This window comes from Perognathus longimembris, chromosome 23 (genome assembly GCF_023159225.1).
Source record: "Perognathus longimembris pacificus isolate PPM17 chromosome 23, ASM2315922v1, whole genome shotgun sequence".
In the NCBI taxonomy this organism is placed as follows: Eukaryota; Metazoa; Chordata; class Mammalia; order Rodentia; family Heteromyidae; genus Perognathus; species Perognathus longimembris.
In genome coordinates this window covers 177,165-193,305 of record NC_063183.1, presented here as the reverse complement: position 1 = coordinate 193,305, position 16,141 = coordinate 177,165, and the positions used below count along the sequence as shown (strand labels likewise).

The window sequence follows — 16,141 nt, the reverse complement described above, 5'->3', positions numbered from 1 at the left end:
AGTAGATGTGCCCTCAGTAGTGCAGTCAGCCTGTGTCACATAAGGGGCTCACCATCTTGCATTGATCTGCTAGGACATAGGTTGGATGTGCTGGGACTTCATTCCTGAATGAAGGGCTTTGCTGCTGTGCCCCCGACATTGTCTCCCCATGTACCTTGGTGTCCTGAAGTCCCCTGAAAAGAATTTCTGGTTATTATCTGTGTCTCCTGATGTCTGAGGAACTATAGGGGAAAGTAAGGGTAAGGATAAGCCTGGTACATTTTCAGTATTCAGGGGTGACAGATTGAATAACTGCATTCCTTGTTATTGGAAGGCATGCTACAATTCTGGAAGGTGTGAGAGGGTCGTGCCTCTGCTGGGACATTCAGCCAAGTACTGCACAGCTTGGCTAACCCTGGGTTCATGACTCTCTGCTCATGGGCTTGCTAATTATGCCTACCAGTACCATGCCTCAGCAGCAGCCAAGACAACACAGGGCTCTGGTGAGGGAACAGTGATACCAAGCAGCACATGGAACAAGTGGTCAAGAGAGCAGTTGCTCTGAGCACAGGGAACGCTGTGTACCTGCTATGCCCAGCACCCTGTTGAGAGGTTGGTAAGATACTCCTTAAAGTCAAAGAAGAAGGCTACAACATCGGCTGCAGAACTAGCTGAGCAGTTCTCCCACCAGTTTCCATCCCATGACCTGCCATCTGTTCTGGCCAAGTTTTTCTTGCCAGTCTCCTTGTCAGAATTCAGGAGTCCTCTGCCTCCCTGCCAGCACAGGAGGTGAGTCTCAGGCTAGCTCATCCAGTGTGGGAAACTGGCTCCATAGGCTTGGTCCTGTGCGTGCATGCATGTATACTAAGGCTTCCACTCAATTTCTAGAGGCTGTCCCTTAGCTTTGTCACTAAGGGCTGGTCCTCTAGCACTTGAGCCACAGCTCCACTTCCAGCTTTTTGGTGGTTAATTGGAGATAAGAGTCTCATTTAGTAGTTTCCTGCCCAGGCTGGCTTCGAATGGTTTCAATCTCAGCCTCCTGAGTAGCTAGGATTACAGGTGTAAGCCACTGACACCCAGCAAGGCCTGGTCCTCTTGGCTTTTCTTTGCCTTTAGGTCTTCCAGCTTGCGGCTCACCTGGTATACTGGGGCAAGGCTGTCATCATCTACCCACTGTGTGAGAACAATGTCTATGTCCTGTCTCCCAATGCCAGCGTTTGTCTGTGAGTACCACTGGCTTCCAGAAAGCCTGTAGTTGAAAGTAGGAAGGGATGAGCCTGGTGAGGTGGTCCCCCAGGGTGGTCCTGTGCTAGAAGCCACAGAGCCCTGAGGTGGGGTGCTCATTTTTGCCTTAATGCCCAGCCTTGGACATGTCCATGTCTGGATTCCAGTCTGCTGTGCTACACAGTGTTTCTTGTCAGGACCTCACCTTCCTGGATGAGATGAGAGGGACTTTGGAGTAGCTGGTGTTTGTGGCTCCTGCCTCCTCTTGAGGGGCTGGGCCTTTGCTCTACTTACCAGAAGGTCTGCCAGGATACTTCTCAGCATCCTGTCCTCATCTGACCTTCCTGGCCTGCCCACCACTGTGTAATTCTCAGCACCCCACTGAGAGCTTGTGACCAGAGTGTGCCAGGGCTCTACTCTGCCCACAGCTGTGTTCTTGTCCCCAGGTACTCACCACTGGCTGAGCAGTTCTCCCACCAGTTTCCATCCCATGACCTGCCATCTGTTCTGGCTAAATTTTCCTTGCCAGTCTCCTTGTCAGAATTCAGGAGTCCTCTGGCTCCCCCAGTACAGGAGGTGAGTTACAGAAGCCCCAGGAGCTCAGCCTGTAGTGTGCAAGGTGGCTTAGGCACCACTTTCCTGATGGTCCTGTCTGAAAGGCCTTTCACACTGCTGTCCCTTCTGCCTTAGTGTTGGGACTGTTCTGTGCAGGTGCAGTGGTCCTTGCCAGATGACCCAAAAGCCAGCTGTCAGGTTGCCTGCAGATACTTCACTAGTGACCAGGTTTGTGGCACCACCTGGCTGTGTAGTTTCCTTAAAGTTAGAATGGAGTTAAGCTTGGCAAGACAGCATTGGCTTTTCCTAGTTCATGCTGCCTTCTGGGCCTGGGTTTCTCATAGATTGAGGATACAATGGTAGCTTCTTCCTCTGAGCCTGCATCCCACTTTCTAAGAGAGCTTGGCTCCTGTCTCCTTGTTCCTGGGGGCCAAGCCTAAGGGCTCAGAATCTCTTTATCCAAAAGGACTTTTCAGTGTTCCCTCTTAGGACTCCTCCTGCCTGTTGTGGCAGGGATGCCCTTCAGGTGTGGAGAATGACTTTCAGTGGGTGGCTTCCATTGTGTGCTTTAAGGTTTCACTTTTATAGCCTCTTACTTGGTGACAGGAACCAAGGAAACTATGCCCCCTCCCTTCCATTGATTGCCTGGACCAAGGGCAGAGCCAGATAGGACAAGTGTTTGAGAAAAACGAGGTGTTCTCAGTGCTTTGTCTCCAAAAGCAAAATATTTGTTTTAATATGTGCCAGATCTACTGGACTAAATTGAGTCCTTAAGATTAAATCCTTCTTGGGCTGGGGATATGGCCTAGTGGCAAGAGTGCTTGCCTCATATACATAAAGCTCTGGGTTCAATTCCCCAGCACCACATATATAGAAAATGGCCAGAAGTGGCGCTGTGGCTCAAGTGGCAGAGTGCTAGCCTTGAGCAAAAGGAAGACAGGGACAGTGCTCAGGCCCTGAGTCCAAGGCCCAGGACTGGCCAAAAAAAAAAAAAAAAAAAAAAGATTAAATCCTTCTCAAATTGTGAATAAGATCCTAGTTTAGACCCTGAGTGTGACAGAGCCTTTGGTTTCCAAGAACTATGCCAGTTGTGCCAACTGGACAAAAGACACACTTTGCACTAGCCCTCTCCCTTCTGGTTCCCAGGCAGTTCTTGGGGGAGGGGCTGGCAGTGCTCCCATCCCAGCAGAAACTTCCCAGTTGTCTGGTTGATTGTCCAGGCCATGCTCGAGCAGTTCCTTAGACCTTGCCAGGGGTTTGGATGCACTGGGTATGGCTCTGCTAAGTCCTGGGGATGATAGTGTGCGTTATAGTGTGGTTTTATAGAGTGCTTATGAAGCTCCTGAGCCTGTCTTCCTTCCTTCTCATCCCTACCTCCCTCCTTCCCTCCTTCTTTCCTTCCCCCCCCTTCCTTATTGCATCAGTTGTGCAAGAGGGACTTCATAGTGACATTTGCACACAGATATGTATGTATTCTAGTAACACTTATCCCCTACCTAACTCTCCCTTATGCATCCCCCTTCTTTTTAAAGCAATTTTAGCACATTTGTTTTGTTTTCATACAAGCAAATAAATTACTCCAACTGTACTTATCATTCACCCTCTCTGTTTGCATTCTCTCCTCCTCTGGTACCTCCATTCAAGAGAGCCTGTTTTACTTTTCTGTTACTCATTTAAGTATATATTAGTTGTACCAAAGGTTTTCACCACGTATTTCAGTCATGCATATATTGTATTTTGCTCAGAATAACCATCACCATTACTTTCTCTTTCCTTGTCCCCCAACTCCCTACTGATGAACAGATTTCATTGAGATTCCTTATTGCTGTCTTCATACACAGTTGCAATGCATTTAGAAATTATTCACTCACTGTTACCCTTTCCCCTTTTCCTCAGGCCCCTAAATCCCATAGTTAGCATCATGTCCTGTGTATTCCATGTTAGGTGTAGTTTGTCACCCTTCTGTTTTATTTGGTTTTGACCAGGGCTAGTATATACAGCTCCATCCCCATTCCCTTCCTGGGAGTGACTGGGCAGCAGTCTCTTCCAGACCCCAGAGATGAGAACATGACTGCCCTGGGACTGTGAGGTGCTAGGGCTCCACCCAGCACAAGGCTCCCTTGCTCTGGGTTAAATGTCAGCTTCCCCACCTGCTGACATCTCACAAGTCTAGATGTGCCTCTCAGAGGAAGGGACATTGGCTCCACACCTGAGCAGGAAGTCCTTTTCCCTAGTCTTCTTCTGAAACCACATGTGTGTCCAGGACAGACTTGAAGGTAGATCTAGAGAGAATTTTCTGCTCATGGACAATTGCCTGCAGCTTTTGAGCAGGGCCCTGTGAGGGAAGCATAGTGGGGTGACTCTAGGGGAAGCCAGCTCAGAAGTGGTGGGAACTAGTACAAGCCCTCCTGGCCCCCTCCCTTCTCTGAGGCTGGGCCCTGAAGAGCAGGCCAGCACTGGGAGCTTCTTTTCTGAGGGGAGGGGCCCTCCTGCTTAGGAGGTGGCACAGGGGAACATGCTGGTGCTGCTTTGGGCCATGGTTTCCTTGTCCCCAGAAAGGAATTGTGGTGGGGTGTGGGAAAACTGCCTCAGCTGCCTGCACCTCCCTTCCCTCACACAGACCCAGCTCATCCAGATGGTAGTGTGGATGCTGCAGCGCCGGCTACTCATCCAGCTGCACACCTATGTCTGCCTGATGGCCTCACCCAGTGAGGAGGAGCCCCGCCTGCGAGAGGAGGATGTGCCCTTCACGGCGAGGGTTGGCGGCCGAAGCCTCAGCACACCCAATGCCCTAAGCTTTGGCTCCCCAAGTAGGCTCCCCCTCCAGGGAAAGGCATTGGTCTGGCAGTTATGGAAGACCTTGGGGTGGTGGCCAGGAAGTCTGACATGGGCACCACTGTGTGGCAGGGCTCTCTGCGTGGGTGCACTCATGTGCCCACCTGTGTACACCTCCTATTTCCCATGGAGGCTGCTTTCCTGTCTTCCCGCACCACCATGCCCTCAGGAGAAGGCTCTGCCCATAGGATCTTGAGCAGGGGTGACTGGAGTTAGGAGCAGCCTGGGATTAGCAGACTTGACACCACCATCACAAAGCTAGTCCAGACCTCTCTGTCTGCTTTCTCTCCAGAGGCAGCAGTGTTGCCATGTTCCAGGCCCCAGGCTCAGGAAAGAGAAGGGCCTGGTAGACTTTGGAAGTATTCCAAAGGCCTCAGGCTCTATGAGAGATGCCTACCTACCCAGGGTGCTCTGCCCCCTGCTGGCTGAGGGTAGGGTGCCTAAGCCTGCCTTGGGTATAGGACACACAGCATGGCTATTCAAAGGGCTGCCACACAAGAGAATTCACGCAAGACTGCCGGTTTCTAGGTGGGGACAGAAGGTACAGCTAGGGTAACAGGAATCCTTGTTGTCCCTTTCCCTCTGACCTGTGCATGCCCCTTGCCCTGCAGCCAGCAGTGATGACATGACCCTCACCAGCCCCAGCATGGACAACTCCAGTGCAGAGCTGCTCCCCAGTGGGGACTCACCACTGAACAAGAGAATGACGGAGAACCTGTTGGCCAGCCTGTCAGAGCATGAGCGAGCAGCTATCCTCAGTGTGCCTGCAGCCCAGAACCCTGAAGACCTCCGCATGTTTGCCAGGTTGGGGCAGTGAATAACTGGGTGGGTTATGCCCAGTATCCAGGGTCCAGACAGAAAGCACAAGGGGACATAGGTACATGTAAACTCAGACTGTGGGTGGGGTGTGTCTTGAACACCGTCCTGGTGCCTGTGTGCAGAGGTGGTACTACTGCCTATGTGTGGCAAGTGCAGAGATCCAGGCCTGGATGTGGATCTTTGTCACTGACTGAGGCAGCAGCTCTCAAGTTCTCACCCACATGGGGCTTGGGAGCACTTGTTCCATGCTCATTATAGGTCCAGTAGGCCCATATTATGGTAGCCTGGTGGTCTGTCATCCTCACTTGACTGGAGGGGTCAAGGTGCTACTTGTTGGTAGGGTGGCTAAAAACGATGCCCCAGGCATTATGGACCATCTGCAGCACTTCCTAACTGCTGGTCCAGGCTGTTGTGCCAGCCTTAGCCACAGAAAAGCCTCCTGGAGTAGGATCCATGCTAAGGCACTATAGAAAAGCCTCTTGGGAATCCCCGCGTGGGCCATCCCCAGCTGAAGCAACAGTGCTTCTTCAAGGGCTCACTTCAGGCCTTCCATTCATCACTGGGAACTATGATGGATCAGGTCCATGATATCTGTCTTGTTGGGTGTGGAAGCTGGTCCTTAGCCCTCCCACCTCTGCTCAGAGGTGATCCTCACCAGTGGTGCTTAGACAACTCTGTGGGGGTCTGGCCTTGGGTTAGGTTCATGTCACCCTCTCCCCTCCAGGCTCCTCCACTACTTCCGTGGCCGCCACCACCTGGAAGAAATCATGTACAACGAGAACACACGGCGCTCCCAGTTGCTTATGCTCTTTGACAAGTTCCGCAGTGTCCTGGTAGTAACCACCCACGAGGACCCTGTCATTGCTGTCTTTCAGGCGCTGCTCACATAAGACCAGGCAGAGTTAGTGGCTGTGGGTGTATGTGCGTGCATGTGCTAGCATCCCCACTCCAGGGTTCTCTCTTTGTGGGGCCCTGAACCTGCTCTGCTTCTCTGAGGCCTGACATTAGATGGACAACCATCCCTGACTCTGCTAAAGGCCTGCAGAGCTCCTGTCTGCTTCGTTGCTGCAGGTTCTTCAGTCAGGTTCAGCAGTAGCTGTGGTGCTGCCCCTAGGTGTTGTTCCTCTTTCTTCTAGTCCTTAGGCACCTCTGCATCACTAAATTGGAAGGACACATAGAGGCTGTGCCTTTCTAACCTTGTCTGTCTTTTCACCTTCTACCCTGGAGAATGTACAAAAATATTTGGCCTATCCCTGCCCATCAGATGGCCATGTCAGCAGATGAGGTCTGAGCACTTGGCCTATCCTGTGTGACCCTCAAAGCCAGCACCACCTCTCTTCACCCTTTCTCTCAGCTTGCCACCAGTCCTTCTTTACCACAGCATTGTATAAACCACCAGCAGGTTCAACCAAACTGTCTCCCTATTCTGATCATCTGAAGTATAAAAGCATGGGCTGGTCTAACTGAGCCTGAGTCATCCCATCACTCAAGCTCAGCCTGTGGCAGGTGGTAGCTTGACTTGCAGCACAGAGCCCTTGCTCTGGGTGCGTATGTGTACAGACTGGTGGTTCCACCCTAGGGCCTATACACTGGGTGATCTGCTGTCCTGTACTCGAAGAAGGACAGGCTCATCTGTCAGCAGAGGTCTCCTGAAATATAGAGAAAAGTTCTCTAGAAACAAAATATTTATTTGACATATAAACAATTAAAAAACTTGTCTTAGCAGGCTCTGTGTTCTGGCCTCAGCCGCTTTGTCGACTACACTGACCCAGGGGCAGCCCCGGATATAGAAGCGCAGGGGCTTCTTTGTCCATTCCCCTGCCTGACCAATGCCCACACGGGCTGCTGCCACTATAGCTGATCCACTGGGCTGCAGGGATCCATGCTCCAGCCATGCAGCCTCGTTCTGGGTCAGGTCCTGCTGGTCAAAGCTCTTGTCAATGGCCAGGGCCTGGCACAATTTTGAGGGGCCACTGCAGAGTTCTCGGTCCTTGATGGGGTGGCTGATAGCACCCTTCCGGTGGGTGCTGCGAAGCTGTCTCATGGACTCCAGGCCTTCCAGGGGCTCTAATGCTCGCAGCAGGACACATGACCCATCTCCTGTGGGACAGACACACAGCTTGAAGAATAGATTCTCCACATCTCCCTGCCCTCTTTGCAATGGTGTGCATCCAGTGTTGAGAAGGCAGGGCAGTTCTGCACTCACTGCCCCCAGAGTGTACCCTGGCAGTTGTAGATCTTGACCTTAGGGCCTGGGTGCTATTCCTAAGCTTTTATTGCACAAGGCTCTACCACTTTGAGCCACAGAACCACTTCATTCTCTGGAGATAATTAATTGGAGTTAATTGGAGATAAGAGCCTCACAGACATTCCTACCCAGGCTGGCTTTGAACCACAATCCTCAGATCTCAGCATTCTGCTATAGTAGCTAGGATATTACAAGCATAAGACACAGGTGCCTGGCAGGAAGGATCTTCTACATGCCTCCCCTTTCTCCATATCTGCATTCCCAAGGCAGCTGAGCCTTCTCTAAGTAAGAGCCTCTGATGGGCAGCAAAACCTCTACCATTGTCCTCATGAAACCAAAACTAGTTAGAGAGACATAAAAACACTGAGTGCTCAGCAGCAGTCTCCCCTCTCTCTGGCTTTCTCCTTCCCCTGGCCCAGTAATTGATGGTAGCTATACAGCCAGCAAAAGAAGCCCCAGAGAGCGAGAGTCACCTCCTTTCCTCTGGGGGGTTACCCTAGCCTGGTTCCAGGGCTCCCCATCTGCCATTCTCCCTCAGAATCCCCTTGGTCAATGGGTGAATACAAGATGCTGGGAGAGCCCCATCTGTGACTCAGTGGAAAGGACACATGGCTGTAGGAGGCACCCTTAAAGCCCCAGCTTCCTTGGAGTCTTCCAGCCCAACCTTCTATCAGACTGGACTACTTCATGGGCTAAAAATAATGAACTGACACTCTTGGGCCTAATGGCCCAAATTCTTCCTGCCCTACAAGTCTGCTGTCCTGGGATACTTGCTGCACTGACCTGTGTACATCTGGCCTGCTGAGGTACCTAGGAGTCAAGTTTGGCCCATGAGTGTACATGTTAGTCCCTGCTCTTGGGCCTTGACTACATGGTTGTACCTCTTCCTAGCCTTGGTCTATACTAGATTAGCATACAGTGCCTGTCCAGAGTGGACAAAGCCATGTCTTCCAGCCAAGCTTGCACCTGGCAAACATTGGGTTCTTCTCAGTGCATGCCACTCAACTGGCCAGTTTTCAAACAAATTCAAGATACAAATAAGAACAAGCAAAGCAAGGAAGTTCCAGGCCTTTTGCCCTGTTACTCTCAGCTCACCACCTGAGGTTCCCTCTGTGCCCACCCTGAGGCACTGCAGCAGGCCCTGTGAGTGTACATCTGCCCCTTCTGTCTCACTGCCACTCGCCCTGCCCTCCGTGCCACCTGCAAATGGGCTGTGAGAGAAGCCTCACCTCCTCATACCTGCTCTCTTGGCTCCTTCATATAAATGCATATGAAGTCCTTCATTCTTGCCTTAACTCAGCCGAATGACCCCATCCTTACCAAGCTGACTCCTGTCCTCCTTAGTCCCCCAGTACTCATCCCCTTCAACCCTAAAGAGCTCCTGGCATCCATGTGTGTTGCTTCTGCTCCCTAAGCCCAACACTCCTAGAGCACCTTGGTCACATGTCCACATGACAGCCCATGAGCCCCTGGATGGCCGCCTGGAGAATCTGGTGAACCAGGGGCTGGTGAAGGTTCACAAGTGACCTCAGCAGGATGCTGCAGCCTCATCCTCTGCCTGGTGGCTTGCACCTGGCACAGCTCACTCAGAACACCAGGCTACATGTTCACCAGGCCAGAGCCTGTCCCAGTGGCTCTCCTCTGGACTCCAGGTACACAGAATCTACATCTCCCCTGGGTGAGAATGATTGAGGCCTCAAAATAGACCAGTGAAGCCTTTGGGTAAGCCCACTTCACCATAAGTTGATCTCTCATTTCCCACAACTAGTTCCTTCCATATTTATCCCTGTACTTAGCTTTGGGCTCTGAGACCAGAGGGACCAGAGGTAATGTTAAGGGACTAATGCAATCTGTACTATACTATGGGGCCCCTGGCCCCTTGAGCCAATCTTGGCCCGTGACAAGCAACCAGAGCACCCCCTTGCCCACCCACCCTTGTTCTCCTTTGGGGTACCTCAGATGCCAGCTGAAGGACTCTGCCAGCCCTCTTGTTCCCCCAAGTCCAGGACCACTGACCTTGGCTGGAGACATTCATGCAGAAGTACATGCCATAGATAATGTAGACATACAGAGTCCCAGGCTTCATGAACATGCCACGGTTGCGGGGGGTCTGCCGACCCCCCCTTGAGTGAGCAGCTTCATCCTCTGGCCCCAAGTATGCCTCTGTCTCCACTATGCGGCCACGAAGCTCTGTGCCATCAGCAAGTCGCCGGACAAGGACCTGTGGGCAGTCAGTCTGTTCAGGGCCACAGGGGTGGGGGTCTACCCACCTCATCAGTCCCTAGCTCAGAACACTTCTAGGCTCAGGATGTGTACTAGGCTAGGCCCAGCAAGCCCTCCCACCTGTCTTTTTCATCCTGCTTTTTGTGCCTGCTTAGAGCCTGAAAGCTGCTGCTGAGGCAACCAGTCGTCTCCCACTCCCCTGTCCCCAGTATTTGGGCTTGAACTCAGGGCCTGGTTCTCTTGCTCGTTTTTTTCACTCAAGGCTGGTACAGTATCCTTTGAGCCATACCTCCATTTCCTTTTTTTTTTTTTTTTTTTTTTGCCAGTCCTGGGCCTTGGACTCAGGGCCTGAGCACTGTCCCTGGCTTCTTTTTGCTCAAGGCTAGCACTCTACCACTTGAGCCACAGCGCCACCTCTGGCAGTTTTCTGTATATGTGGTGCTGGGGAATCGAACCCAGGGCTTCGTGTATTAGAGGCAAGCACTCTTGCCACTAGGCCATATCCCCAGCCCCCATACCTCCATTTCTAAGGCCGCCAGTCTTTGCTTGGCTACCATATTGTAGGCCTTGCTTACCAAGAGTACTGACCACAGGCTATCAACTCAAACTTCAGCCAGAGCTTGAAGATTATATTAAGTTCACTGGGCCTCTCTTTTCCCAACTCCTAGGATTCCCTTGAGAACCATGCTCAGCATGAAGCTAGGCAGTGTGCAAGGGACAGGGATCCTATTCAGCCACCTAGGGAATTCCAGAGCTATGTTAGGCCTCCAAGTCAAAGCAGCCACAAAGGTCCTTCACCTCTCACTCACTAGCTCTAAGGCTTTTTTAAGCAGCAGGACTAACCACCCTGCAATGCCCCAGCCTTAGACCATGGTTCTGGAAATGGCCAGCAGTCTTTGCCCCAGTGCCTGGCGCCCAGGCTTGACTCAGCCAAGGCTCTTCTAGTGTTTTGACTCCTCCTTAAGCCCAGAGGAATCACCTATAAAGACAGGTCACCTGCTTAGTGCTTGTGGCTCATGCCTGTAATCCCAGCTACTCAGGAGGCCAAGATCTGAGGATTGTGGTTCAAAGCCAGCCTGGTCAGGAAAGCCCATAAGACTTATTTCCAATTAATTCCCAGAAAACCGGAAGTGACACTGTGGCTCAGAGTGGTAGAGTGCTAGCCTTGAGCAAAAAGGCTAAAGGACAGTACCCAGGCCCTGAGTTCAAGCCCCAGTACCAGCACAACAAAAGAAAAAAAGACAGGTGGAAGAAAGAAGGGTAATGATGCTGGTCCTAGTAACCCATAAGTCCCCACAGCATCCACAGCAATGAAGACAGGATTGGACATCTTGGAAGAAGAGTGTCCTTGGCACGAAGCCTTCCTCCTTTGGATCCACTCTGCATACTCCCACACCTGTAAGGAGCATATGAGTAGAGGGGCAGCTTCTCTTCTGGAGAGCTCTCCTTAGCCCTTTACTGGTAGAGGATCCAGGGGGACACAACACCCTCCTCAGCTCAGAGAATGCTCTTAGTTGTCATATCAGCTCACTGCAGTGAACCTTTTAAATGAGCCTGTCATCCACACTTGGTGAGTGTTCTCCGAGGGAATCCCACTGGAAGATCAGGCTGTGCTCCTTGACCAAAGGGATGGCTGAAATGCCTTCTCTGCTGACACTGTCTTGTCCACCAGTGTGTTCAAGTGGGCATGATAGAGAAGCCCAGGATGCTGAGGCTGGATGTTTTATGGTACTGGGCCATGCTAGAAATAAACCTGGAACAAACCTGCCCTATATGCTGTTTTTGCCATATCATAAATGCTCATTACTACGATGTCTGCAATGAGCATTTCCTCTGACCCTTGCAGAGGAAGACATTCCCACAGAAACAAAATCTCATCCTTCTCCAGTAGTTAGGGTCTGTTCTTTTTAGCATCTAACTCTTGGTACTAGTTCTTCCCTTAACCACAAAAAATGGCACTCCTTGCTCTTTCAGCCTAAAAGTATGCGTGTTAAAAAGGCAAAAGTCGGGGCTGGAATGTGGCTTGGTGGTAGAGTGCTTGCTTAGCATGCATGAAGTCTTGGGTTGGATTTCTCAGTATCACATAACCAGAAAAAGCCAGAAATGGCTCTGGGGCTCAAGTGGTAGAGTGCTAGCCTTGAGCAAAAGAAGCTCAGGGACAGTGCCCAGGCCCTGAGTTCAAAGCCCCAGGACTGGCAAAAAAAAAAAAAGTGAGCCAGATGTTTGTGGCTCATGCCTTTAGTCCTAGCTACTCAGAAAGCTGAGATCTGAGGATCATGGTTTGAAGCTAGCCTAGGCAGGAAAGTCCATGAAACGCTTACCTCCAGTTAACCACCAGAAAACTGGAAGTGGAGCTGTGGCTCAAAGTGGTAGTGCACTATCTTTGAGGAAAAGGAGCTTGGGGACAGTGCTCAGGCCCTGAATTCAAGTCCCAGGACCAACAACAACAAAACCAGGCGGGAAAATGTAAGACTCTTATTTCCAATTAACCACAAAAAGCCTGAAGTGGAGCTGTACCTCAAGTAGTAGAGTGCTAGCCTTGAGCAAAAATGCTCAGGAATGCAAGCCCCAGAACAAGTCCCAAAAAGTTCTTTTTTAGGAAAAAGGGCAAAGGTGGACCATGGCACCCTAGGAGAACCAGGTCAGGCATGTGCTTTGGCACCTGTGGTGCTTCACACAGACCCAGCTGGCTCTGGCTGTGCACACATGCTACTAGGTTGGGCCTTCTCACTCCAAGTACACCTGGCATAGCCCAAATCCTCATCCTATAGTGAGTTGCCTCAGGGGAAGCTTACATTGACACTGAGCCACACAGCAGGGAGGGAGCTGTCTCAAGCAATTCTGATGCTAGCAACCTAATGGCCACATCCAGTTCCATGTGTCTAAAATGATCACATGATAAACAGACAAGCTCCAGCCAGGATGATTACTGTTAACAGACAAGAGGTTCAGCACAGACACCAGATGGACTGTCCACAGTCTTTGCAAGGTACCTTTACTGAGGTGAACCCCAGGTGGAACATGGATGAAACCTCTATCCCCAGGTGGGAAAGGCTAACAAAGCAGCTGTTCCTGTCATTGCTAGGGCAGGAACTGGAGTCACTGCTGCTTCTCTCCACTCAAGAGGATAAACAGCACTATTGGTCTCCTTTTTCTTTCCAGTGAGCCCAGATAACTGAGAACCAACTATCCAGGGACTTGAATGGGCAAAGCAGCTACCTGCATAGGACAAGGAGGGCCAACCAGGGATAGGGCCCATGGTGGCTAAACAGTGATGAGCACTTTCCTTACCTGTCCCAGAAATGCCTGGGCTAGGGGGATTGCTGGTTGGTTGAAAAACTCTGGCCCCAGCCGCACAATACGGTCCTTTGGACTGGAGAAATAGATGCTGCGCTGGAGGCCCAGGGTCAAGGGTTGTCTCAAGTGGGGTTCCTTGGAAGATGTCTGGGTTGTGTCCGATAGAGTCTGCTGCTGCTCTTTCTCTGCCAGTTGCTGTCCCTTTTGCCCTGTCTGTTGAGAAAGCTGAAATTGGAGGGGGGGGGGGGAGGGAAATAGATCTCTAAGTAGGTAGGAATAGCTAGTTATGTGGTAAAGTCAAGGAGTTCAAGAAGCAGATCTGTCTGCAGAGTGCAGTGCCCACTTCACAGGTTATAAGGCAGAGGCAGAATTTGACAGCCACACCTGCAGAGGTCTGGGGAAATGACAGCAGGTGGTAATGGGCTGGTGTTTACAGCAGGTGGTCCACTCTGCCTCAACTGATCTGCACAAACAGGAGAAGCTCAGCTTGGCAGCCTATGACTGCAGAACCCATTGATGCTGGAGAGGGCCAGACTCATCGCATGGATGCAAAGGAAAGCACTGAGTTTGTTTCTGGAATCCTGCTATTTGTATACAACCCTAGCCAGAAATTTAAATCCACAGCCAGTACCTAGGTAGGTCCTGGAAGAGAAATACTAGGCTTCTCCCCACCTGCCCCACTGACAAGTCCCGGGGCTCCACTGTGCCAGAGGCCTGGGAATGGCCCAGATAGCCGACCCCATTCCCAAGTGTTCAGGGCAGGACCAAGGTGCCTCCCCAACTGCCCTCCGCCTCACGGCCCAGTCGAAGCAGGACAATCAAAAAAGGGGCACAAGCTACAGGACGCAGGGTCTCAGAGGAGCAGGCGTCGGCCTCCCACAAGCCACCAAGTGGATCAGGAAACGGCTCTGTGCAAGCCGGGTGGGTGGGAGAGCCAGGGTCCGGGCTCGGCCTCCCGCAGGCCCAACTCAACGGAGGCTCCCCGGCCATTTTTTTTGTGTGTGTGTGCCAGTCCTGGGGCTTGAACTCAGGGCCTGGGCACTGTCCCTGAGCTTCTTTTGCTCAAGGCTAGCGCTTTACCACTTGAGCCGCAGCGCTGCTTCCGGCCTTTTCTGTGTATGTGTACTGAGGAATCGAACCCAGGGCTTCCAGGATGCTCGGCGAGCTCTTTACCGCTAGGTCACGTCCCCAGCCCTCGTCCATTATTTTTAAAATCAGTGCTGAAGCCCGCGTTGGGCCGAGACCGCCAGGGAGGGACGGTGACGTGACCGTCTCCGCAGCCCGGCCCCGTGCCAGGTCACCGCGGCTCAGACGGCGCCGCGGCGGCCTCTCACCCGACTTAGTCCCCCGCCGTCGCCGCGGCATCGGGCCACTCTGGGCTCCGCCCTTGCGCCTTCTGGGCGACGTACTCGTCCCGGAAACGGAGGTCGGTCGGGCGCGGCTGCCGGCGCCGGTTGTCCCCGAGCTCGGGCCGCGCCGCCGCCTCGGGAGATCCGCGCCCTCCGCGCCGCGCCACGCGTTGGCATCGGGTCCCGGGGCCAGCGCGCTCCGGGCCGCCGGAAGCGCAGTGGTGGGCGGGGCCCGCGCCTGCGCGGAAGCCCGGTGGAAGGGCGGGGCGGAGAGGGCGGCGCCGGGCTCCTCCTCCCCGCCCGCCCCAGCCCGGATTACGCTAGCGCCCCATCCCCGCCCGCCGGCCGCTGCGCGGACCGGTCCCGGGTGGCTCGGTCCCCAAACACCTGCACTGCATTGTGGAGAGGTGCCGGCTGGGATCCGAGAGGGCACGGACGGATGGGCCTGGGTCTATCCCGACCGCTGGGCCATGCGGGCACACACCCGGCCCGCGCCTCGAGTGGGGCCCGGGCCAACCCGTTCTGGAGGCGGAGGCCTGGGCTAGGGTTGCTGGGACCCGGGAGCATCTTCCTGTCTGGGGCAGCATCTGGCCTTCACATTGAGGATCTGATGCCCCTCCCTAGAACCCAAGCCCGCTGTCCGGGTGCCATTACCTCTCCAGTCAGCTCAGAGTCCCGGGGAGGGGAGTGCCTGGCTGCTGGAGGGTCTGGGGGCAGGAGGCTCAAGTGCAGCAAACAGAGCCAGTAGAGCTCTACCACCCTACTCTCCAGGGTTAATCTGTGTCTGCAGAGCCCTTAGCCACACCCACAGCACTAAAAATCCTTGAGGGGCTTGCCTGAACTGTTCTTGATTTGTAGGCTAAGAACCACCCCCAAAGTCCCCCAGAACAATGAAGTGTGGCATGGGAGGTGGAGTGGACAGGACAGAAAGGCCATATGTCTGCCATCCGCAGGTCCTCAGGTCCCGGGCAGGGCCTTGTTCTCTAGCTGCTTGGCTGACCAGCCCAGGGACTGGGCTAGGGTTCAGCCATCCCACTCCATGGGGTCTGGGAAGACCTGGGGAGGGAGGGGCACCCCCCCCCCCCCCCCCGCCAGCCTGAAGCCACCCAGGGAAGCCACCAGGCTGTTTGTGGCCCAGTGTGCCTCTGGGGGAGCTGGGACAATGTGTCATAAATCCAAGCCAAAGAGGCTGGAGGCCTGGATGTGACTCCCCGCCTGATCCCCTGCAGCCATTCTGCCCAAACAATAACTCCCCTTTTCTGTGCGAACAACTCTCCCTTCTCCCTCCCAGTTCAAGAAATTGTGGCCCCAGTTGGGTCCTTGTGAGGACGGAGGGTGGGTCTTCTGATATTCCTGAAGGGCTGCCTCATCACTGTCTTTGGACAATGATCATAGGCTCCTCTGTTGAGTGGGCAGCCCAGCCCCTGCCCCAGGAAGAGGTCGGGCTGTTGCCAGCAGCCCATTCTGCAGATATTCTGGCCTGAGTGTGGGGGAATTATGTAATCTGTATCCCCACCCCCACTTCCAGGTTTGTGGTGTGAGGCTTCCATTGTGGGCTGGAAGTGGTGGGCTGGGCTTTCCCACTGTGGTCTGTAGGCAGGCTGTCAGGCTA

At 53.2% G+C, this 16,141-nt stretch overlaps 2 protein-coding genes across 6 annotated transcripts in view; one reads left to right on the top strand and one right to left on the bottom strand.

Moving 5' to 3' along the window:
* Nprl3 (NPR3 like, GATOR1 complex subunit) overlaps positions 1 to 7,111 on the top strand; it is a 55,686-nt gene extending 48,575 nt beyond the window's left edge. For all 4 annotated transcript variants that reach the window (XM_048331952.1, XM_048331951.1, XM_048331953.1 and 1 more), the window contains 5 exons: positions 1,096 to 1,202; positions 1,650 to 1,779; positions 4,379 to 4,568; positions 5,205 to 5,397; positions 6,137 to 7,111. In XM_048331952.1, coding sequence (XP_048187909.1) covers positions 1,096 to 1,202; positions 1,650 to 1,779; positions 4,379 to 4,568; positions 5,205 to 5,397; positions 6,137 to 6,302 — 786 coding nt within the window. In that variant the 3' untranslated portion in view covers positions 6,303 to 7,111. The remainder of the gene's footprint in view (positions 1 to 1,095; positions 1,203 to 1,649; positions 1,780 to 4,378; positions 4,569 to 5,204; positions 5,398 to 6,136) is intronic.
* Mpg (N-methylpurine DNA glycosylase) lies at positions 7,083 to 14,732 on the bottom strand. 2 transcript variants are annotated; one of them, XM_048331955.1, is made up of 4 exons: positions 14,515 to 14,732; positions 13,175 to 13,405; positions 9,677 to 9,881; positions 7,083 to 7,512 (listed from the first exon to the last, which is right to left on the bottom strand). In XM_048331955.1, exons 1-4 carry the CDS (start codon positions 14,704 to 14,706, stop codon positions 7,118 to 7,120), a joined length of 1,023 nt encoding a protein of 340 aa, XP_048187912.1. In that variant the 5' UTR covers positions 14,707 to 14,732; the 3' UTR covers positions 7,083 to 7,117. The 2 variants fall into 2 exon arrangements, with proteins under 2 accessions (XP_048187912.1, XP_048187913.1); XM_048331956.1 differs by having other exon boundaries at positions 13,175 to 13,393.
* Between the last annotated feature and the right edge of the window lie 1,409 nt (positions 14,733 to 16,141).

Bases quoted from the DNA above. Each gene is read 5' to 3' on its own strand.
- Mpg (XM_048331955.1), bottom strand. From the start codon at position 14,706: ATGCCAACGCGTGGCGCGGCGCGGAGGGCGCGGATCTCCCGAGGCGGC. The intron at 13,406-14,514 runs GTGAGAGGCCGC...CTCCAATTTCAG, and splicing joins ACGGCGGGGGACTAAGTCGG to CTTTCTCAACAGACAGGGCA. The intron at 9,882-13,174 runs GTAAGGAAAGTG...GACTGCCCACAG, and splicing joins CCCAGGCATTTCTGGGACAG to GTCCTTGTCCGGCGACTTGC.